The sequence below is a fragment of the Protopterus annectens genome, chromosome 12.part0 (assembly GCF_019279795.1).
Source record: "Protopterus annectens isolate FY-2018-M chromosome 12.part0, PAN1.0, whole genome shotgun sequence".
NCBI lineage: Eukaryota > Metazoa > Chordata > Ceratodontiformes > Protopteridae > Protopterus > Protopterus annectens.
The window spans coordinates 1,247,171,112-1,247,197,501 of NC_056746.1; the positions used below are offsets into that span (position 1 = coordinate 1,247,171,112).

At 35.4% G+C, this 26,390-nt stretch overlaps 1 protein-coding gene across 2 annotated transcripts in view; it reads left to right on the forward strand.

Moving 5' to 3' along the window:
- Nucleotides 1-26,390, forward strand: part of LOC122817093 (cadherin-like protein 26) — a 630,240-nt gene that overhangs the window by 577,413 nt on the left and 26,437 nt on the right. Inside the window, exon 17 of one of the 2 annotated variants that reach the window (XM_044090256.1) lies at nucleotides 1,779-1,850. In XM_044090256.1, coding sequence (XP_043946191.1) covers nucleotides 1,779-1,850 — 72 coding nt within the window. The remainder of the gene's footprint in view (nucleotides 1-1,778; nucleotides 1,851-26,390) is intronic. The other variant, XM_044090257.1, reaches the window with a different exon arrangement.

Consider the following 26,390-nt stretch of genomic DNA (forward strand, 5'->3'; position numbering starts at 1 on the left):
AAAGTGGGGGCCATTATTGAATCCCCAAATTATGGATACTCTACAAAAGGGCCTTACAGAAAGAGATGCTTGGTGCCAGAGCCATGGGCTCAAGCTCAATGCCAAGAAATGAATAGTTATCCCCTTTGGGAAAAAACATGTACCCATGAATTACCATATAGGTGGCAGTATACTAAACACCAAAAGTGTAATAAGAGACTTAGGGACACAGGTGGACAGTGGTCTCACCTTCGATGACCACATCGCCACAACAGTCAGGAAATCCTTCTATGTGGCACACCTCATCACTAAGGACTTTTCATCCAGAAAAAAGGAGGTCATTGTCCCACTGTAGTCATCCCTCATTAGACCCATTATAGAATACAACGCCCCATTTGGCATGTACCTCTAAAGACATCTACAACAACTGGAAAAGCTGCAGAAATACCTCACTAAAAGAATCACAGGCCTAAAGCAGATGCCCTATGCTGACCGCCTTAAAAACTCCAGCTATACTCTGTCGCATATCGTCTACTCAGAGGCAATCTTTGCTTAACATACAAGGCCATGTCAAACCCAGAGCTGTTGGACATGCTACACTTAAAGAAATCCCAATCCCTCAGAGCCACACGCTCCAGGGATCTAAACCTTGTCATCACAACAAACAAAATATGCTGGAGGGATAAGTTTCTGACCCAGGGACTCCCCAGACTCTGGAATAGATTGCCTATACATGTCAAACAGAGTGCCTCATTGGCCTTCTTCAAAAGGAACCTTGAAGACTGGATGGGAGAAAGGAAATTCACTCCAAGGATCACGTCAGTCACTTTGCTAGACAGGGGTCCAGGGAAGTAAATAGTGTGGGAAGAAATAGACAGGGAATTGTTATGGCTAGGCTTGTATAGGCCCTAGGGCTGATAGCCTAGTACCAACATATGAACCTATGGCTAACATATTGCATTTATACATACTCTTAATTGAGATCTAGTTTATTGTTGATCTTATATGCAATCATCCTTGCTTTTTGATATATTAGTATATAATTATTTTTCTAATAAAATTATATTGTACTATACCTATTTGTGATAGAGGTACTTTAGCTTGTCAAACGTTCTATTTGTAATAATGTTGTTAATTATTTCCCAAGTATTACTGGTTTAAATTATACGTCAGTACTACATTTGCTTGTTATACAAAGCAGGTTGTTTATGCCTTGTCTTTCCCTTGTGGGTTATTATATAGTGGTGAAACTAACAAAAAGTTTAGTGATAGCACGATGAACATCTTAGAGACATACATCAAGCCAAATTACATTCAATTGTACATAAAGACAAATTACATACTAGTGTAGTTGAACATTTTTCTACTGTCCATCATGAGAATGCTGATGTTTTGTTGGCTACTATTTTGTTAACAGTTAAAATTAAGGAAATGGAGCTGCATTTGATTAAACAGAAACATCTGTATAAGGAAAGTGTTTGCATTTTAAAGTATGGTACATAAAGGGTTAAATAAGGAAGTTAATTGGAAATAAGTTATTAATAATTGGTTGATTTAATTGATTGACTGAGTTGTAGATAGTATAAATTGAATATGTAGTGCTTTATGGATCACTTCCTTTGAAGGCTGTTTAGCCAAGGTGCTAGAACTGTTTAATTTATGTGCTATTAAACTAAGAGTTGGTTTTATGTCATATTTCTATTTTATTCTATTTTATTTTTTTGCTTCATTGGAGTTTTGTTGTCATTTTTAACTAATGTTTGCTTTTCTTACTGTTCACGTTTTCCTATTTTTCTTAGCAGGGCAGCTCATATCGTTCTAACACAATAGGTGGATTTTCATTTATGCATATGCAAAATATTCTTAAACAGGTTGGTATTACATTAATAAATGAGTTGGTTTACCACTATGTGTGTTTGTGTGTGTGTGTGTATATATATATATATATATATATATATATATATATATATATATTAATTTCAAGAAGCAAGCAAGTCTGAAATTAATTTGTAAGTTACATTGCAGTTATGTTAAGAAATACATTTACTGACAGACATTTTGGCTCCATTTTAAATTTCTGGTTTGTAGTGATACAAACAGAGAAAGACCATAAACCAAACAAGGATTTCAGTTTTGCCTGGTAATCTGTACTAAGAATTGTCTGCATTAGCAAAAAAAAAAAAAAAAATCCTCAGTAAATTATTCTCTTTTATCTTGCTATTGCCAATGTTGGATATTGTGAAAAAAAAACTTACACATTACATTAATAAATTATTTTTCATTTCACTTCCCTGATTGGCTATATATGCAGTCTGTAATAACTGGAATGGTTAGTATGCTTCAGGATCATCTGGTAATGTGAAGCAACTTACTGCTTCTTTATCTCATACAGGGTATATGGTTTGATTCTCACATTTGGTCACTGTTTGCTTCTTGCGTAGGAATGTTATAGTCTGTAGATTGATTAACTAGTATTTAAAATTGGGGATTGGCATAATGGTTTAGGTGTTCTATTCACACAGCATTCTTATTTCTGTTATTCTGAAGTATAGTGAATACAACTTTAGGCATATAAACATATAAGCAATGATTAATATGCCATAAGCCGATGACCTACTTCCCTAATCTAATGCTGCATACTTGATTTCTTTTACATAAACTAAAAGGGGTGGAACTTCTGCAGAGATTTTCATTCTGACACGTACTGTCCTTTGACTTTGAGTTTAAACTCAGTAGTGATCCAAAACAGAGCTTGTATTTTGCATGCTTTAAGTTCAGTGACTAGTTAAAGACGTAGGATTTGGCATTTCTTTTATCAAGACTAATATTATATTTAAACAGAAGATTATGAACTGACATAGGTGGGTTTCCTCCAACCAGATTACCCCATTTAGTAAATGTAATGCACCCTTGAAACATTAAAGTTTGAAAATGAGGTAATGGATCATACTAGTATTGCAAGATACCGCTGCCATTTTTAAATAATTGTGCCTAGACATGCAGTGACACAGAAGGTTATGTATTTTATTTAGCTACTTATTTAATGCTTTATGTATTTTATTTATTCACTTATTTAATGCTAAAGCTGTGATGACTGACTACCAAACTGGAGAGGGTGCTGATAATATGTGCTATTGACTGGTCAGCTAACTGTTTAATACCATGCATGCATGATTGTTGTAGGTAACATTGGCAGACTAAGCTTTCTGAACATCCTGATTGGAATAATTCATGCAGATATGTAGAAGGAATGCCTGTGCCCATGAGTTTGAAATTGTATAATTGTTTCTGTGAGACTGCTATATCATAAGCTGCTATGGAGAACTTTTAAAGGACAGAATTCATTGCCAAAATCCATACGAGAAATGTAGAAAATGTGACAGAATGCATATCATCATTAATCACAGTAATAATACCTAGCGGACATGGGCTAAGACTAATTAGTCATTGTGGGACTATGGCTGAGTGGTATCACTAGATGTTAGTGATGATTTACCTAGCAGACATGGGAAAAGACTAGTTAGTTATTGTGGGCTTATGGCTGAGTGGTATCGCTAAATGTTACTTATGATTTACTTAGCAGACATGGGATAAGACTAGTTAGTCATTGTGGGACTATGGCTGAGTGGTATCACTAGATGTTACTGATGATTTACCTAGCAGACATGGGATAAGGCTAGTTAGTTATTGTGTGACTATGACTGAGTGGTATCACTAGATGTTACTGATGATTTACCTAGCAGACATGGGATAAAGCTAGTTAGTTATTGTGTGACTATGGCTGAGTGGTATCACTAGATGTTACTGATGATTTACCTAGCAGACATGGGATGAGGCTAGTTAGTTATTGTGTGACTATGGCTGAGTGGTATCATTAGATGTTACTGATGATTTACCTAACAGACTTGGGAGAAGACTAGTTACTTATTGTGGGCTTATGGCTGAGTGGTATCGCTAAATGTTACTTATGATTTACTTAGCAGACATGGGATAAGACTAGTTAGTTATTGTGGGACTATGGCTGAGTGGTATTACTAGATGTTACTGATGATTTACCTAACAGACATGGGATAAGGCTAGTTAGTTATTGTGTGACTATGGCTGAGTGGTATCACTAAATGTTACTGATGATTTACCTAGCAGACATGGGATAAGGCTAGTTAGTTATTGTGTGACTATGGCTGAGTGGTATCACTAGATGTTACTGATGATTTACCTAGCAGACATGGGAAAAGACTAGTTAGTTATTGTGTGACTATGGCTGAGTGGTATCACTAGATGTTACTGATGATTTACCTAACAGACATGGGATAAGGCTAGTTAGTTATTGTGTGACTATGGCTGAGTGGTATCACTAAAAGTTACTTATGATTTACCTAACAGACATGGGATAAGGCTAGTTAGTTATTGTGGGACTATGGCTGAGTGGTATCACTAGATGTTACTGATGATTTTCCTAAATAAGGCTAGTTAGTTATTGTGGGACTATGGCTGACTGGTATCACTAGATGTTACTGATGATTTACCTAACAGACATGGGATAAGGCTAGTTAGTTATTGTGTGACTATGGCTGAGTGGTATCACTAGATGCTACTGATGATTTACCTAACAGACATTGTCTAAGACTAGTTAGTTATTGTGGGACTATGGCTGACTGGTATTACTAGATGTTACTGATGATTTGCCTACTAAACATGGGATAAGATGGGTCTGTATCAAAATGAATGTTCAAAACCGCGAATACCAGAACAGCGACAAATAAAGGCTGAAGTACTACAACAGCGAAAGACATAAACAGTGAAAATCGGAACACCAGATATATTTCTGGGCCAGCAGGGTGATCGTGGGGAAGAGGAAATATATCCTTTTCTCAGAAATACGTTCGGCATTTTGATTTTCGCTGTTCACGTCTTTTGCTGTTGTAGTACTTCGGCGTTTATGTGTCGCTGTTCCGGTATTCACAGTTTTGAACATTCATACTTTTGATATAGACCCGGATAAGACTAGTTAGTTATTGTGGGACTATGGCTGACTGGTATCACTAGATGTTGCTGATGATTTATCTAGCAGATGTAAGAAAAGACTAGTTAGTTATTGTGTGACTATGGCTGAGTGGTATCACTAGATGTCACTGATGATTTACCTAGCACACATGGGATAAGACTAGTTAGTTATTGTGGGACTATGGCTGAATGGTATCACTAGGTGTTGCTGATGATTTACCTAGCAGACATAGGATAAGACTAGCTACTTATTGTGGGACTGTGGCTGTACCGCTATCACTAGATGTTGCTGATGATTTACCTAGCAGACATGGGATAAGACTAGTTATTTACTGTGTGACTATAGCTGAGTGGTATCACTAGATGTTACTGTTAATTTATGTATCAGAGATGGTATAAAACTAGTTAGTTAGTGTGTGACTATGGCTGAGTGGTATCACTAGATGTTACTGATGATTTACAATTTAAAGCTTGGTTCTATACAGACTCTGATGAAGTCTAAAACATGATTTATTCCTTCAACAGCAAACATTTGAACCCCCATATAAAGTCTGAAAAAAAATCATATAAGGTGCTTGTAACTAAATTTATATTTATACACTTGGAATATATTCATTATTTGTCCTTCCTTTATACATCATTAGCAATTTAATATTTTACCTTCATTCTTGGTACATTATCAAACGTACTAAACTTCCATTAAACCCATCATATTTATGCTACTTGCTAATAAAAAACTTAAGTAAAATGTTTACACTACACTAAAATGTAGAGGCTGACATCCCCAAAGCACCCTAGTCCACCTAAAATATTCTCATTATACCTAAATCTGCACTTAATTTAGAAAACGAGTATTATAAAATAAAATACAGTAAAATAAATAAATAAACTGAAACACAGGCTGCATTTCACATACGCTACACTGTAAGCAGTAAGGAAACACTCTTCCAACACTCTACTAATATAGTTCAATCTGATTAGAATGAAAAAGAAAATAAACTATCCCTGTAATTCTAAAATATAGGTTTGTGATTATGTGAATTGAGGTTTGTTTGGTAGGCTAATTTACGTGATTGTGGAAAAAGAGATTTAGAGACAGCTTTAGCTGCAATCATAGCCAGCTTTAGGCACCAGTGAACCCTGCTGCCACTGGGGGCCCCCTGTTCCTGGGGGGGGGGACCTAATCACACCAAGTTATCTTGATATTTTGTAACATGTCTGTCAAACCAGCAAAAGCTAATACAGCAATCTTGTACACTTAATGAACCAGCTGGATAATAACTCTTATTTATATCTCCTTTAAAATTCAAAGATATCTCTGGCTATATTAACAGTGTTTTATCAAGTAACAGGCTTCACAATTCCATTAAATATTTTACCACTGATATCGTGCCCCTAACTTAGTTAACCCCTACTGGCAGACGTTCTTTCTACTAAAACTAACATAGACATTTTTAGGTACCTGTAATACATGTGGCTGCAGGGGAGGGCCCTTAATCATCTTTGACTGTGTGGGGGCCCCACAAAAGCTGTTGCTGGTTGGGGAAAAATTAAGAGGAAAAAAGTATTAATTTCCTTATTCTGCTGTTTGACTTTAACAGGGCTGTAATATGACCCTAATGGGATAAAGCTAATGATGAACATGAGCAAGTTAAGCACTAGAAAGACCAACAGCCCAGAGTGACTGATCTAAGGGCAAACCTTGGATTTTAAGAAAAGCTGATGGTTCCAGTTTTCAGGGATGGTTTTCTCTTTCTGGAAGTTTTATAAACACTGGTAGAATGCCAGATACTGAAACTCTCAATTTCTTTCCTGAAGAATTCAGCCAGTACTATAAATAATAGCAGAATAAAGGCTCAGAATCAAAAACATGTCTTAAATATTATTCTAAGTCACTTAAAAACGGTTACTAGAATAACACCTTTTGCATCAACATGCATTTTCTGGACAATAAGAACTATAAATTCTGGATCTATTGTCTGTAATCTTGAAATATTTGTCAGCAAATCAAACTTTTTACGATGGACAGAGCAAAATTCTGAACACAATCTGTGAAATCAGGGACAGTGACACATATGCATTACTCCTCAATGAGGTAAATAAAAGTGACTTACACCTGCTGCAGTTTGACGACTGCTAAACATCAGTCACTGATCAAGAGTGGCAGTACCAGTGGTGCACAATGTATTGCTATTTGCTGAAATAAGCACAAAACTGGTATTGCTATGGCTAATGCTTGTGTGTGTGTCTAAAAATATGTCAGTGATTTTTATCGGTGCACACACCAAATAATGCCAGGACTTGTACACTGTTCTGCTGGGTATCAGTAAAAACTGTAGATAACAAGTAATTTTATCTATTTATTTATTTGACATTTGTTAACCTGGAAAGTCCAGTTGAGTCAGAAATCCATTTTTACTGGAGGCCCGGGTGCCCACAGGAGGTCATTATAGCTTGTGCTTGGGCTGAAGACAGTGTGGTCATTGTTTTCTTTTACTTTTCTCACAGATCTCAGAGGTATACAAAGGTTATTATAGCTTGTGTAGGGGGATACTCTCATCTGTACAGATTTATGTAGAATATCCAGAGTTTTCCCTCATAATTTTGGTCTATGCCTCATCACTGGGATGGTCTAAGGAATAAAGTCACTGAATACTAATGTGCATTTGAGTTTCAGACTTCATATCTTTCAGAAAATGCATGCTAATATTAATCATGTTTTTCTACTTTCTATGTTTATAAGAGCAATATTTAAAATATGTCCCTATTTTTGGGCTTTTGTCCCCCCATAATGTCAAACTTTGTCCAGATTTCTTGCACTAAGAGGTTGAGAGAGATGTGTAGGGGCACTATACTGTGTAGGAGCAACAAAGTAGAATACATTACTGTAATCATTATTCTGTCTAGGAGCAACAAAGTAGAATACATTACTGTAATCATTATTCTGTCTAGGAGCAACAAAGCAGAATACATTACTGTAATCATTATTCTGTCTAGGAGCAACAAAGTAGAATACATTACTGTAATCATTATTTTTTTTTCATTTTCCTCATAATCACCTTAATCATAATATCTACTCAAGCCATCATTGATGAAAAGGTTGTGTAAAAAGAAAATAAAAAAGCTTTAAAATGCAGTTTATTTATTTATTTATTGATTGTCCGACTAGGTTCCACAGAGCTGTTTTCAGTTTGTGCCTTGGGAGAAACGCCCCAGATGCATGTCATCTTGGAATGTGGGAGGTGGAGAGGGAGGGAGGAACCCAAGAGCCACAACACACACAGACAGAAAACGCCCTCCACACAGAGGGCACCCCAGCCAAGAATCGACCGGAGAACCTCTTGCTGTAGGCGCATAATGTTAAACGCTGCACACTGTGTGCTGCCTATTCAGAGCATATAAAAAGTTACAGCTTAATGGAAAACCTGAAGAGTAAACCAAAATGTGAGAAAAGGAAGAAAAAAGTAATGTGCATGGTTTGGGGAGCCCAATATAACAGGAAACATAGGGGAGGACTAGAGAGAGTGTGTGTGTGTGTGTGTGTGTGTGTGTGTGTGTGTGTGTGTGTGTGTGTGTGTGTGTGTGTGTGTGTGTGTGTGTGTTTGTGTGTGTATGTGTGTGTGGTTGGGTAAGGTGGCCGAAATGGTAGGCCTAAAGCTACATTTCACCTAAGTCCAGACCTGTACATAGAGTTGTAATGTATCACTGTTGCAACTAAATGCCAGTAACTGTAAATGTCCCATTGTGAGATGGGCCAACATACTGTGGTACACAAGCCTGTTGCAATGTAATAGTATTATAGCTACACGTCAGTCTGTGCATACTACACCTAAAGGTTTTCAGCATGAACCAAAAGGTTGTATAAAGAGGTGGCAGTTATAGGGTGATACCTAGGAAGTGCCTGGGGGGGGCCTCAACTTGACATTTGCTGGGGCTCTCAAAATGCTAATACTAGCCCTGGCTGCAATGACCTCATTATGAGGTAATTTTTATGCCTCTGAATCAATCCTTATTACCTCTGGTACAAAAATCACATTGTATCTGTAATTACTTGTGTTGCTCATGAATTAAACAGGCAACTCCCCCATGCATACGCATTCTCACCTACACATATTTAGGCATTTATACACACACAAACACACACACACACACACATATATATATATATATATATATATATATATATATATATATATATATATATATCTATACATATATATATATATATATATATATATATATATACATAAAAACTTGAGTAACTTTTGCTATTTCGGAAGGAACATAGGTGCATGGCTATTTTTAGTGTTTTGGTCAGTCTTTTAATCATTTAAATCACATTTTGAGCACTTTCATTTGTTGTAAAGTTTTCAGTCGAACTTCATCAGAAAATAACATAAAATGAACCTAGACTTATTATTTAACTGGTGTGGTGAGCAGAGGATGGGTTAAGGAGCTCCCTAATCCGTGAACCTATGCTTATTATTTATCTGGTGTGGTGAGTGGGGGAGTGGTTAAGGAGTTCCCTAATCCATGAACATAGACTTATTATTTAACTGGTGTGGTGAGTAGGGGATGGGTTAAGGAGTTCCATAATCCATGAACTTAATCTTATTATTTTTTCAACACCACCACACTCTAAATTTGTACAACTAATAGATCCAAAAGCGATGACAAAATCAAACAGCCAAGCTGTAAAATAACCAGTATTTTATTCACTTCTAGCGCCTTGGTGTAACCATCTTCTTGGAATGCAAGTTAAAAAACGCAAATCACTTCTTTTATACATCCTAACCATCAATAAACACATGCCATTATCCAATTAAACAATTAAAAGAAGACATATTTAAAGCAAGCATTTCCAGTTTAGTTCATTATTAAGACCCATAGGGATTAATGTATTATATTTTAAAATATAAATGCATTCCTTATACAGAAGCTTTTCCTTCAACAGTATTTCATTTTCACAAAAACAGTTAATTTGTTCCAAAATGCTTCCCTGCAGCAATAAATGATTACTATCATGTGCTGTTTTGAAGTGCGCAGAAATTGCTTTCTCCTCCCTTTGGTGTTTTATGTCCCTTAAGTGTTCCATAAATCTAATTTGGAACAATCTTTTTGCTTCTCCAATGTAAAACAAATTACAGGGGCAATGTAGAGCATACACAACCCCTTTAGTTTCACATTTAAGTGAACCCTTAGATATAAATTTGACCTCATTAATAAACCCAAAGGAGTTTATGATATGTGCACAAACTGAGCACTTACCACATTTAAAAGTGCTTAAACTTTTTGTGAGTCTTTGTATATCTATCCTAGGCAAAACAAAAGCCCCATGTACTAACATATCTTTTATACTTTTACCCCTTATATAAGACAGAGAGGGGTATTCAGGAAAAATGTTTGCTAGAAGTTTATCTTGCAATAAAAACCTCCAGTAATATTTAACCATATTTACAATTACATAGACACAAAGTGCACTTGCTCTTTTTTGTGCTGTTCATCTATAGTACCTTGAAACTGTATACCTCCTTTCTTTCCAGTCAAATTTCCTTTATGTTTCCCAAGGCCATCGTATACTCTAAGTTCTGCCTCACTCACCATAACGGGATCATATCCCCTTCTTAAAAACATATCAGCTGATCTATTGATTTCTTTTGTCAAAATGTTTTCATCATTGTATATTCTGGACAAACGTAAACATTCACCAAAAGGAAGAACTGCTATCAAATGAGGGGATGACAGCTGGAGGCATGGATGTATTGATCATTATTTATTGTTTTGGATTGTGGTATTTTCATTCTGTTAGTTAATATTGTCATAAATATTTATAGTCATTAATAATGATATAGGTCTATATGAGTACAGAGGTTTGGGGATTTGTTTTTCTTTAGGATTGGTGTGATTAAGGAATATCTCCAAGAGGGTGGTATTAAAGCTTGTGATTGAATTTCTAATAGAGTTTTATGTAAGAGGGATAGCATCTTTCAAGGAAAAAGTTTATATATTTCCATAATTATGCCATCTATACCTGGAGCTTTATTATTTTTACCCTCTTTTATTGTATCTGTAATTTCTTTGTAGGATATGGGTGCTTGCAGATCTAGTTTTAATTTTTCTGGCATTTTTTGTATATTAGAACATTTTTTTATCTAGACTTAATTGATTGATATGTATATTTTCTTTTTGGAAATGTTCCATATAGTAATTTCTGCAGGCATCAAGACTGTCATTTATATCTGAGACATTTTTCCCTTTCTTTGCGTGGAAGATACTATTAACATTATTAGCTTTTGACTGTATTTTGATTCTTGTGGATAAATTATGTGGATATTTGGGAGAAGTGACCAAGGTGCTACTTTTTAGTTTTTCAAAAGCTAAACTAGTTTTATGTGTTAGACTTTTGTTGTATTTATTGTTTAATTCTTCTGCTTTCTTTTTCATCTCCAAATAATTTTGATTTTGTTCAGCTTTTACTGACAAAAGTTTGGATTGTAGATCTAATAATTCAGAATCCCATTCTCTGATTTTTTTTTATACCAAGTTAGGGTTTTACCATATATGTAAGCTTTTAATGAGTCCCGTATCATTATTTTATTTATCTCTGTGGTGTAATTAATATCTAAGAAGAACTGTAATTCGGATAATAACCAGGGTTTGAAGTCTAATTTTAGTTATATATGCTGGAATTTTGGAGTTAAAGATTAATGGTTTGTACCCATTTTGAAGTTTTAGTATCAATGACGTGTGGTCTGAAAAGGGGCAAAGAGTGATTGAGAAATTAATAATTTTAGAGTGTAAGTCATGGGCAGGAAATATTTTATCTATTCTAGTTTGGGTACCAAATCTGTGATCTTGATGGGAAAACAACAAAGATTTATCTTCTTTAAATTTGAAAGTATCTACAAGATGAAATGATTTACCCACTTGTCTAAAGCTTTTGATACAGTAAATGTATGCAGCATTCTTTTATTTGTAGTTTCAGAAATATCAAATATACGGTTAAAATCTCCTCCTAATATTAAGTTGCCTTTATAATTATTGGAAATGAAATCCAAATGTTTTTTAACAGTTCCTGATCCAATGCCTGGGAACCAGTATAGATTGGCTAAGGTCCATATTCTGTTATTATATTTAACTATTACTAATGTCATAAGACCTTCTTTATATTAATACTTATAAATGATTTCTGGGTTAATCACATTTGTTTTCCCTAAAATTGTTACCCCTTTTGTCTATGTCTTATAAGTGGATTGTGCCAATATCATATATTACTTAGGATTCCATTTGTAATTGTCATTTGTTTTGAAATGAATTTCTTGAAGGAAGACAATTTGTGCATTGTTCAGTTTTAAATATTTCAGTAGATTTGATCTCTTGTTAGGATTGTTTAAGCCATTTGTATTCAAACATAATAAAGTTAAATCCATCTTAGGTTATTTACACTATGTGTTTTTTGTTTTATTGTGACTATTAAACATTTTCCTCTGATAACTATAAAGTATATGTTTGTGATTTTAAAGGAAATTATCAGTTTTATACATTGAGTGTTTACCAGTAAAGTAATGTTTTGGTCAGGCATACTAAAAATGCTTTTGTGAAATAAATTTAAATTAATAAATATTAACAAAATTAAGATCCTCGCTAGCCATGGAATGAAAATCATTCCTAATCTGATGGATAAACCTAAGTCCATCAGATTATCACTCATACCTTGACAATCCAGAACATTTGAGCTCCATAAATTGAATTATCATATGGAGAATATTTGTAATAGGAATAGGCAATATTTATATTATTTTGAACAGATATGGTACTATTGTAGATTAGACAGAATTCTAATACAATGTAAATGTCTACTTATTGTATAAGCAATTAATATTTACATTAAAGATAGATAACAAGCAATTCTGTCATAGTAAAGTAGGATATATCCTATATAAAACCTCAGTAAAAGATTATAGCAGTTATTTAACATATTCACCCTTATTGATGAAGTCTTTGAAAACTTATTACTTAATCTAAATAGATGGTAATAACATTTATACCTAATGTTTATAATACAATGTATTTTACTGGACATATCAGACATTATATTTAATTGTTTGCCAGCATATAAGTAATCACTTTGTTGCTAAATTACTTAAAGCATCAAGTTTTTTTATGCAAACATTGATGAAAGTTAGTGTATTTTAATTATCAGTGCATCCCTCCTCCCTTCATTTCCTACACATAAGGATTTTCATATCTGGCATTTCTTATTATAAAATGAGTGAAATTATAGGTTAAAAACAACAGATTATCTTATTGTGATTAATGATTACAAGTTCCCTTTTCATATTCATATATTGCCATTTTATGGTATATACTGAAAGTTTTTAGATTTAAATGGCAACATTCCATTTTGTATTATCAGCAAAGGTTAAACTGAGTGATTATTGTCAATTTAATACTGTTTGTTCAGAATGTGATTGTTACATTTTGTGACATTCCTAGTTCAGGCTTCTATTGTTTCCCTTGAACAAATTTGTCAGTTTGATGTCATGTATAAAACATTAGTTACCTTGGTAACAACTTATGTATTATGTATGGTCAAAATGGGTTACAAAACCCAATTCAAGTTAAAGCAATTATATGACTTGTTATGCATATTTACTTATATGAAAAAATCATCATGCTTCCCCTTGATGTTCAATATACTGTATTTATTTATTTATTTATTTTACATTTGTTGACCGGGATAGTCCGTCTGAGTGTGATAGCATGTATAAAACATTAGTTATCTTGGTAGCAACTTAAGTATTATGTATGGTCAAGATGGGTTACAAAAACTACAATTCAAGTTAAAGCAATTACATGACTTGTTTTGCATATTTACTTATATAAGAAAATCATCATGCTTACCCTTGACAATATAGTGTATGTCATTTATGACAAGTTAAAACAGTAGTGTTATTATACTCAAGCCCATGTTATTAAACTGAGTGAATATTGTCAATTTAATACTATTTCTTCAAAATATAATTGTTACATTCTGTGACATTTCAAGTTCAGGCTTCTATTGTTCCTCTTGAACAACTTTGTCAGTTTGATGCCATGTATAAAACATTAGTTATCTTGATAACCACTTAAGTATTATATATGGTCAAGATGGGTTACAAAAACTACAATTCAAGTCAAAACAATTACATGACTTGTTATGCATATTTACTTATATAATAAAATCATTGTGTAGTGTATGTCATTTATGACAAGTTAAGACAGTAGCATTATTATACACAAGCCCATGTTATTAAATCCAGTCTTTAATACAGTGGCGGCTGGTGACTTCAAAGTAAAGGGGGGGCTGCAGGACACAGCTGAATGGGTGGGGCCAATGGAAATGGGTGTGGCCAACTGGAAAGGGGTGGGGCTATGCTGAAAACCACAACAACTGGAACTTTAATTAGATACGCTGCCCTGGGTGCCAAACCATCATTACGACAGTCCAATCAAGACAAAATGAATTGTACAAGAAAAAATATTTCAATGCATTGGCTACATGATAGCTTACTTAATATCTAGATGGAAAAAACGGTTGTGAGGCATGAAAAAATAAATAACTTTTAAAATACATTACTGGAATGCCAGTCAAAATCACGTATAAAAAAAAAACAAGCAGCGCTCAACTCAAACCACTTCTCCTTGCACTGCAGTTCTAATTTTAATTTATATTCAGCTTTATAAAAGTATCAAGTAACATGCTAAAAGTAGCTGATACCCCCACTTGTAAAAATGTTTCTTGTCCAAATAAGACCTGCTGCCTGACAGCAACTATCTACTTGTTTCATGGGGAAGACATGATCAAAGTAAAAAAATGAACAGCAAACAAGAAAAAGCTCAAGATAAATTGCTTAAAGGATTACTGCACACGTTATGGACCACACATGATAGATTGGCATTCTGTTTAGTTTACAGGTAAAGCCTGCAAAGATGACTGCAAGTCTCCAACAAATGTAATGAGCTTCTGAAAATACTGTAATCTTGTTCTTTATTACAAGTACTGTCATATGAATTTCAATACCTAAGGCTTATACGTTATCTAGTTATGTAAATATTCTCTGCATGGCAACAACAAAAAGGCTTTCAATGTTGGTAATTCTTTAACAGTATGCTTATTAAAGCTTACTTGCATCTTCCAATCTCAGATAAGCATACCTGATGGTCATTAAAGCATGCATTTTCTGAATAATAAGAAGCATAAATCAGAAGTATAAAAATATGATAGAAAACCAGAACATTCTGCAAAATTAAAGACAGATGAAAAGCCACTGTCGTACTTGTGTCTACCTTGGATGGGGGGAATACTCTGCACACTTACACTGCATAACTGCTCCTTGTCTTGCTTGGACACATCCAGAGTCACTACATGGGGGAGAGGGGTGCAACAAGTATGTCACAATTTGATACGTCTCTGGCTGATGGTGATGGCTCTGACACTCATACCTCTCAACCTCAGAGCAAGAAATCTGGACAAAGCCATACACAGAAGTGGGACAAAGGCCCACAAATAAGGACACTTTTTAAATATTGCTCTTATAAAATTAGAAAGATAATAGAATAGTAGTAGGTATTGCATTAGTATGAATTTTTTGAAGGGTATGAAATCTGAAACTCAAATGTCTGCCATTATTTTCTAACTTCAATCTTTAATGATTTGCCACTAATTTGCCGGAAAACCACAATTTTATGAAAAATGGACCAAAAATGTGATGCAAAAATATAATATTGCTCCACAATACAGCTGGGAACTTGTCAAAGAAGGGACACCTTTTTAATATTAAGTATTATGTTTGGTCAAGATATTAGTTCTGTTAACTTCAGTACCTGACAAAAATAAGAGAATCTACATGCATTTCTGAAATAAAAGTTATCTATGACTCTGATCATTACAGTTATTTATAATTGTAAACCCTCCATGTTTTCTTCCAAAATTGCCATTTTGCTGAGGGATTATTAGGGGGAGAGCAACATTTTGTGCCAAAATTGGGGACAGTTGAGAGGTTTGAATATTCCTAATTCTATAAAGTGATTTATTTGCATGTACCTCTCAACCTCTTAATCCAGGAAAACTGGACAAGGCCAAATATATTGGGGGAACATACAAACAGTACTAAAAATTGCTCTTGTATAAATTTAGACAGTTGATAGAATAACAGGTCTTGCTTTAGCATGCATTTTTCTGAAGGTTATGACATCTGAAACTCAATGTCTGTCATTATTTAGGGACTTCAGTTCATTTCTAAATGATTTGCCAGAAAACCACAAATTTTATGAGGAACAAACCAAAAATAAGAAGCAAAAATCTATTCATTCTGCAAAAATCTGGACAGCTGAGAGGTATTGTTCAGCCAGGGCTGTCTGAGTTTGCTGCCCTTCCCCCATCACAAAATCATGGTAGAATGGAGCCTCCCCCTGCAGCTATTTCAATGTCCCATTCCTTGGATATTTCACCCAGTTTACCATAAACACTATAATGTGCATACTGCTTTACTTCTGTGATGATTTGGATTTCATTTAAAAGTTTTATTTTGCATTTTATAGCACAAACACTAATAGATATCTGCTAAACAAAGCAATGCAGTCTCACAGTGAAAATAGACTTAGCATTAAAATTTCTATGCCCTTGAAACTCACATTCATTGAAACAGCATTGAAACCCACATTCAAAGAAAATACATTTTGCCATACAGTTAAAGATTAACTTTGGGCTGTTTTCAAATCACAGGCCCCTTGCACACAAAACATGCACGTGCTCTTTGATACACCTTCCTGAGTGTATTAAATTATATTTCATGTAAAATACAGTACAGTTTTAGAGGGCATTTTAAATTTATTGTTTAGAACATTTTTTCAGCAAACAATGAAACAAAATACATGCACCAATAATAACGAAACTGCCCAATTCACAACATTGCCATCATAAAAATCTACTCAAACTTCTACAGTCCACGAGTATCAGTAAATATGCACAATCTCTGAAGAAGTAAGTCATCTAAATAATTCCACATTAAAGAGATCTGTAACTAATGAAGAGGTTGCTGCTAGCAAATAACTTTGTATTTCATTGTTTCATTTACAAATAAAGTGCCTGTTGCCCTTGAGGAATAAATTGCCTATATTATACTAAAAATGATAAGCTAGTAATATTGCAATAGGGAATGGATGGCAAACTGCTGACAGGTTCATAGTTACTAGGTATATTTGCCAAAAGGGACTCCAGCATCCACCTCTGTTGCAACACAGTACAGTATCAGCAATGCATTTATCTACTGTGGGAGTAGAACCCACAGCCTTCTGCATTAAAAGCAAGTACACTACCTGTTGTGCTATTAACAATACAAGCAGTGGCAGCATAAGCAGCACTAAACTTTTGCTCTCCTGCAGCTCCCAGGTCCTTGTAAAATATACTCAACACTCAGCTGTATCTCTGAACTTTGCAGCACAAGAAATCTGGAAAAAGTCAGAATTTATTGGTGGGGGGGGGGCAAACCCCCAAAAAACAAGGACACATTTTAAACATTGCTTGTATAATGTTGGAAAGTTGCTAGAATAAAATTCTGTGTTATCATCATACATTTCAGTACCAAGTCTTGAACCCACGACCCTGTGCAAAACAGTCAGAGCAACATACCACTATGCCAAATCAGTTGTTTTGTGAAAGAGTGAAAGACTGAAACTTAAATGGCTGCCATTTAGTGAATTCAGTTCTCACCATAGCTGTCAACCTCTTAGTACAAAACACCTGGACAAAGCCAGTAATGGGGGAATACAGCCCCCAAACATATTTAGTGTCTTCAGTTCTTACCATAGCTCTCAACCTTAGCACAAAAAACCTGGATGAAGCCAATAATGGGGGGAATACAGTCCCAAAAATAGGGACACATTTCAAATATCCATCTTATAAACTTAGAAAATTGCTAGAATAAAAGGTTTTATATTACCATGTACTTTCTGAAGAATATGAAGTCTGAAATTCAAATGCTTGTCATTTTTATTTATTTAACATTTGTTAACCAGGAACAAAAGCCAATTTTCAGCAGAGGCCCAGGGAGAAACACTTCAGACACATGTCTTTGTAAGATGGGAGGACACCAGAGCACCCAGAGTGAACCCACACAAACACAGGGAGGACATGCAGACTCCAAACAGAAGGCACGCCAGCAAAGTTTCAAGCCAGAGAACCTGTAACTGTCAGGCAACAATGTGACCACTGCACTGACTGTGTAAAGAAAGAAAAAATCCAGAAACCATAGATTTTATGAGGAACAGAACAGAAAACAAAAAGAGGAATGCTAGGCAGTCAGTACAGTCCCAAAGCCTAAACGCAAATTTATTGAAAAACAATTTAAATAGCGTTTTCGCTACTTAGACAGTGTAGCTTCTTCAGAGGCTAAAAACACAGTAAAAAAGGCGCGAACCACAATTTATACTGTGGCCGGCCTCATACAATTCAGCTGGAGTACATTAATTTACATCACTTCCTTTAAAAACAAACACTATATCTTTAAAACAAAACGAAATGTAAATAAAAAATAAAAAATAAAAAATGAAATAATAATAATAATAGATATACTTGTCTATACAATTTATGCAGTGTAACTACTAACCCTAATCAAATTCCCTCATAAGTTTAAAACACAAGAAATGGTACACAAGTCAATGTATGTGAGGTATTCATTAAAATTTATGTGTTGAATATATATTCTAAAACCCCCTTCAAAAAAGATAAATCTTCTAGTTTTAAACAAAGTGGGTCACAACATATATAACACATATAAAAAGTCAACGTAGAAAAGACCTATATTTAAGCACAGGGGCTATGTTACAGCTCTCGTTTAACCCTGGCAAATTAAAGGCATCCAATTTTAGTTGCCATTGCAGTTCTAACATCTCTAATAAAAGAGAAGTAGGTCCTCCCCTCACTGACTTTTGTTTACAATCTATCCCCATGAAAACAAAATTGTGCCCAGGGTTTGATGCTACATGCTTTGCAAGAGCGTTTTCAGTTTTATTATTCCTAATGGCATAAATATGCTGGTATATGCGCTCCCTGAATTTCCTGTCGGTTTTACCGACATAAAATGCCTGACAGCATACACAGAGAGCTACATATACAATAGATTTGGTGTCACAGGTTATTCTATATTTGATAAGGAACTTCTTGCTGCTACCTATACATATAAATAACCTTAGAGATGTTAGAGATTTATCTTTTTTGAAGGGGGTTTTAGAATATATATTCAACACATAAATTTTAATGAATACCTCACATACATTGACTTGTGTACCATTTCTTGTGTTTTAAACTTATGAGGGTATTTGATTAGGGTTAGTAGTTACACTGCATAAATTGTATAGACAAGTATATCTATTATTATTATTTCATTTTTTATTTTTTATTTTTTATTTTTTATTTACATTTCGTTTTGTTTTAAAGATATAGTGTTTGTTTTTAAAGGAAGTGATGTAAATTAATGTACTCCAGCTGAATTGTATGAGGCCGCCACAGTATAAATTGTGGTTGCCTTTTTTACTGTGTTTTTAGCCTCTGAAGAAGCTACACTGTCTAAAACGCTTATTTAAATTGTTTTTCAATAAATTTGCGTTTAGGCTTTGGGACTGTACTGACTGCCTAGCATTCCTCTTTTTGTTTTCTAAAGTGTGTCCTTACGGTTCGCAAGGAACAGAACAGAACAAATATGAGGCAAAAATCGGCAATTTTTTTACAAATAGTGGTGGGTACAGAATTCAGGCTGTTGCTACTTGGAAAGCATGTGGGCAACTGGGGCATTTTACACGCACACACACACACACACACACACACACACACACACACACACACACACACACACACACACACACACACACACACATACACACACACACACACACACACCAGCCTGCGGGCATTGCATTCCGATCCCCTTCCAGTCTATGCAGTTACAACTGCATAGACCTCTGGGATATCTTAATCCCGACTGCTGGTGAGACAGTCTGGATTCTGTGTGCATGGTCCAGACTGGTTCACCAGCAGTCTGGATATCAGGAAATGCTGCGAGTGTGCATGCGCGATGTTCCGGGACTCATGTTTGCTTTTATTTTGTTACAGCTGGGGGGGCTGCAGTCCTGCAGCCCAATAGCATGAGCCGCTCCTGCTTTACTATCTAAATCCAGCAGACTGCTTCATCTTATGTGACGATTATATATTTTATGTCTAGATTTACCAAAATCATAAATTACATAACTATTGTGTTTTTTTTTGGCTGTTGCATAGTTATTTGAGAGACCACAAGCTGTTAAGCATAATTGTCACTCTATTTCCATTACCATAGCAACCTGGGAGTGTTTGTTTCTGTTAGTGTGTCTGTTTACTGCTTACCAGAAGCTCGCAATGCACCTAAAGCAAAGCTTCACTTCACAGGAATTTCAAGCCTATATTCCCCCCCTTTCACCAGGGAAGCAGCCAGTAAAAGAACAGAGAGCAAACAGATTAAAAAAAAAATCTCCCAACAAGCCTCCACAACAAGAGACAACACACTCCTCCACCCCTCCCACCTCTCACTCAGCAGACATGCAAACAAACCATTTGCTGCCAAAATATCCCAAATCATAATTCTATCCACCCCCTTCCCTTGGATCCAGGCTAAAACACCAAATGTCTCTTCCTGATTCACAAGCATCAGAAAACCTCGATCGCAAGCCACAACCCACACCTTCCCAGAGACGGAAATGGCAACATATAACAGCTGCATCCACATACACCATGTCAGGCTTAATCAAACAGCACTCGAAGCTATGATACTTGCCATACTTGATTTTAATGATGTTTAGACAGAATAATAATGACATTTGTACTAGCTGCCAGACATGGCTGCATCCACACACACCATTTCAGGATTGATCAAACAGCATTTGAAGTTATGATACCTGCTATAATTGATATTAACTATGTTTAGACAGAATAATAATGACATTTGTACTAGTTGCCAGACAGAGCTGCATCCATGCACACTATATCAGGATTGATCAAACAGCACTCGTAGCTATAATACCTGCCATAATTGATATTAACTATATTTAGACAGAATAATGACATTTGTACTAAGAGCTTGCTACTATTATTTAACCAGGATATACATGACATTTCTAAATCATACTTTAACTAAAGAAGGCATTAGTCACCATGACAGCATTTTTTTTCAAAACACTCTACTGTTACTGCTATTATATATGATGTTAATTTGTTACATTTGAGTCTGAACTCTGATGAATGGTACCTTGTTGAACTAGTTAATTAATTACTTAAATTATTATACATAAAATCAATGAAAAATGAATAAGATAAGTATTCATTGAGTTCAAGTAGGGGAATAGAAACTTCTACGTTTGTATTATATGTTGCTTTGTTTGGCTTGTATATAATATAAATAGTAACCCATCTTGACCTACCTTTGTTTGTGAATAATTATTGGACTATTTGACATTCTGAATAAATCATAACTGTTTCTCATTTGTTTAAGAAACCCTCCTTTTTTAAATAAAAACAGATGACAATTGATGTACCATATCAGTTGATACTTTGAGAGATGTAGTTGTAAGAGTTACTTTTTTGGGACAACTATCTTGGAATCATTTTTTTTGTTTCTACTTTCTAGCATCAGTCCAAGGATTTGTTTCTTTTATTCTTTTAAGAGTAGGGGCCATCCATTCCATTTCTTCTGGGATAGGTACTGTGTTGTTTTTGATGAATACAGTAGCTTCTTCTAAGTCATTAAAGGTTTTCATCTCATTGGCAAAAAGTATTTTTATCTTGGCTGTAAACGCCAGCTGTGCTTTAACGTTGTTTTGTTTCAACATTTTTATTGTTGGCCAGACTTTTTTCCTTTGTTCTAGTATTCTGGAAGAATAATCATTGTCAAACCTTATCAGGCTTTGATTGTATTTTAAGGGTGATTTTCTCCAGGCAGATGTTAATATTAGTTCCTTGTCCAGAAATGAAAGAAATGTTATAACTATGGATCTGGGTAGAGTATTTGTTGAGTTAGAAACAGATTTCCTCAGTGCTTTATGTGCCCTTTCAATTCCAAATGAAAGTCCCTCTTTCGAGTCTATAAATTCAGGAATCCAGGTTGTTAAGAATGAAATAATGTCTTCTCCTTCAGTGTTTTCAGGAAGATCAAAGATCCTTATGTTGTTTCTCCTTTCCCTGTGTTCTAAGTCATCTATTTTGTTAAGCAGCCATGCATTCTGTTTAAGCAGAAATTCTTTTTGGAATTCTTTCTCTTTGAGTCTCCCTTCAATGTCATTTAGAGAAGTCTCTATATGTATTATTTTTGTATGGTTTTGCTGTAATAGTTCCTTAAGAGTATTAGTCGGTTTTTGAGAATTTAATTTGAGGTTTTCTAAGACATTTTTAAAGCCATCAAAGATAGTTCCTGTAAGGTAGATGTCATCAATTGTAGTTCTTTTTTCAAAGCAGCATCTGGATGAGAATTCATTGAGTTGTTCATATTCACTGACTCAATATATCTCCAAGTTACTTGACAGGAAAATTTGTGTATATCTCTACCAAAATTGATATTTATGTAGTTTAGTAGTTTCTCTATAGATTTTTGACATTTTAAACTTGAAAATAATAAAATTTTCCTATATCATTATACTAGTTTATGGAGCTCTCAAAATTCACTGCTCTCAGTTGGCCATCTAGGCTCTGCCCCCAGACTAACTTTATTGAATCCTTGCAGTTGGATGAGGGTCTTGTCCTCCCATGCAGTACGAATGAGGTTTTGTATGCAGGGCTCAATTTTGGCCCCATGGCTAATCCTTCTTTTTGTTGGTAAATTTCTTTGTCAAATACAAAGAAATTGCTGCTGAGCACTACTAATAGTAATTCCCTAATCATTTTTATTCTTAAACGGGTGAACCAGCTGTGTCTGTGCAAGTAGCTGCATACCCATTAAATCCCTTCGTGGCGAGGAATACTGCTGTTATAGGGCTACTGCATCTAGGTTGACCAGTAAGTGGTTAGTGGCCTGAATTTTGGTCTGGTGGAGTAGTAGCCATGTGTCCTTGAGGTAGAAATGGGATTCCTGAGCCACTGGGTTCAGAATGGAGTTCAGGAACTCTGATATGTGCTCTGTATTTGTACGTTTGGAAGACACCATGTATCTGAATGGGAGGTCAGAGGTGTCCAATTGCCTGTCTTGAACAACCTTTTCTTATATAAAGGTTAGAGACAGACAGGACAAATTCATACATCAGAGGGAGGTCATCATACAGGACAGGTGGGGGGTGTATGTTATAATGCTGGGGTGCAGACCAAAAAAACAGTTCTTAAGGATCAAGAAAATCTCCATACACTCCCTCCCCACAGACATACACATACAATAACAGAATTATTATCCCAGGGAGTCAAAGAGAGGGTACCAGAAGAAGAAGAAGTGAATGGACTTTATTCCCATCCTCTTCTAATTTCAAGAAAAGATGGGGGTTGGAGTCCCATTTTGGATCAATCAAGATTAAGTACAATTTTAAAGGCTCCAGTGTTCAAGATGATAACCTGAATTGCATAGCCTTCTCCCTGTATTGTTGTTGCAAGTTTCAAAACCAGACAGCTTGTGTACTGATAGAAAAAAAATAAAATAAAAAAAAAACATGAGGGCAAATTTTCTTACTTTGTAATTGTTTGCTTTTCTTGAACATATTCACTCTGATCAGTGTCAAATTACTGTATAAATCAGAACCATACCTAGGTCTACTGGTGCCCTGTGCCACCCCCCACTGAAAAAAAATTAAATAAATTAATTAATTAATTAAAGGTCAACTCATATTCCCAAAGTTAAACACACAAACAAATGAGTAAAATAAATAAATATATAAAGCTTTAAAACTGTAGCAAGCTGCTTTGCTGCAAATGTAGCAAGTGGCTTTCTGCAGTTAAATCACTGCCACATGCTTTAGTGATGGCCAGAAATGCAGTATTGTCTTTCATTTATGAATGACAGTACTGTACTCCTGTCGCATTGGCACCTGCTGATTGAACACCCTACGGGCAGCCACCCCTTCACTCCACCATAGTCATGGCTCTGTGCCCCCTCCAATTAGAAAATTAGAACTGTTGCTAACTGCCTATTGGGAAGACCTAAATAACCTAGCAGTGTTTTAAACAAACTGTAGCATTTAACCATTGACATGTAGTACAGGATAGTGTGGAAATTATTTTTGGCATTTGTCATTCTTGCCTTGTATGTCCTATTTGCATTGTGAGTAAATAACAAGCTGCCTCATACTTGCAGTTATCTACAAGAACTGTTTAACAATTTCTTACACTTAACCAGACAGCACAGTGAAAGAATCATTAGCACTAGTGTCAGGTATTGTACATGTTAACTCATTTGTTGTACCCAGATTGTCTAAAGTGTTAGCAGAACATATGTCAGATTACTCAGCCACAGGCAGACATGTGCCATAGTAGACGAGCTTTGCAAAACTTGCAAATATGGACTGTAATCTAGTTCAACCAGATCCTATGGAGACTGTACTCATGAGAAAAAGAAAATACCAACTTGTTTTTAAACTGCCTGCAGTTCTTGCCTTCTTAATAGAGTACAAAAAATTCCTTAATTGAAATTTATTTTTGCTGAAAGGAAGTTTACATTATGCAATTTATCACATGGTGGCCACCCAGACTATCAATGCGATCTTCAATAGTAACTATAGTGAAATGCATGATTATCTTAAGAAGGAAAAGCCAGTCACCAGGTTCTTCAGGGATTGTCTCTTTGCTGGTTGTTTGTTGTCCTTGCATGGTAGTCATATGTATATTAATGTGTTCAGTGCCAGACAATGTTAACAATTATAGTGATGTTGGTCTTACTGTCTACATGGCAGTAACATATTTAGACAAGTAGCTGAAGAAGCAAAATTGATCCTGTCTTATATTTTCTTTAGTGAAATTGCTAGCAGCTTAAATCATAATGCACACAAAGGCTTAAGTTTTTATTCCATAGTTTAAAACCATCATTGGCTGGTGAATCTTTTAACATCTGACTTGATAGGAACCCTGTAATAGCATTTATTGCTGACACAGTTTGGTACAAACCACATTAGTGGTCAAATGTGCATAACTCCTCATTTACCTTCCTTTCTTAAAAAAGGGAGTGGAAATGATCAGTGAGTTTTGATATCATTTTATTTCCATTAAGTATGACTCATTTACTGGAGACAATGGCCAGGAATCTGAAATAAATGAGTCATGAGTGCTAAGAAGCAGTTTGCTTTGGTAATGACTGCTGGTGGCCCATGCATTGTGTTGGCATGAGCACCCACTCATTCAATCCCATATATGCATGCACACAGTCAACACAAACATACACACTCATGCACACACACACAAAAGACACATCCCTGTACCATCTGACTGCCCCTGGTGTTACATGTCCATGTATTTGTCTCTTATAACTGCCATATCCTTTCTCACTGCCATGATAATTAGATAATTCTAGATATTAGTGTTTCCAACTTCTTCTTGTTATGACTGTGCCCTGAGTTGAAAGACAATGTTAGTCTACTTACTTTTAATGTTCGTTAGAGTACTAGCAGTCTCTTCTACCTACTGCCCCCAGCATAACAGCTTTTCCTCAACAACGTAGGAGAGGTCCCCACACACAGACATCCATTAAAGCAGAGACACGCACACACACACACACACACACACACACACACACACACACACACACACACATATGAACATACGCAAACACACACACACACACACACACACACACAGATATGAACTCCCATGTACACGTGCAAACAGTGCACACATACTCACATACACATACACACACACATACACTCATACACTCACACACATTCTTGTGTACACACACAGACACACACACATACACACACAGACACGTGTGCACATACACATGCACGAGCACTGATTTAATAACGTGTGAATGATGCACATCTATGGATAATTTAGAAGCTTGCCCAGTCATCTGTGGCATGTCATTGTGTAGAAAGATTTGTCAGCTGACACAGCAAAAGCATACCTTGGTTTGATAATGCTCTTAATGTAGTTAAAGAATTCATTACTTCTAGTTTCATTCTTTATCAAGCTCACGTTCCTAATCACAAGTGGAAGAAGTAGTAGGATAAGAAAGTAGTTTCTGCAATTCATTTAACCTGGACTTGTTTTGCATAAGTAGGGTGATTTCTCACAGCTGAGTAGTACCCTTTCATTTGCTGTAGTGTATTCTATTAGTTCTTGTTTCCACACAAAACATGACTAGAGGACTGCTTAAAAAAGAAGTAAAGATAAAACATGAAACACAAACCCACTCTGTTCCCCAGATTGC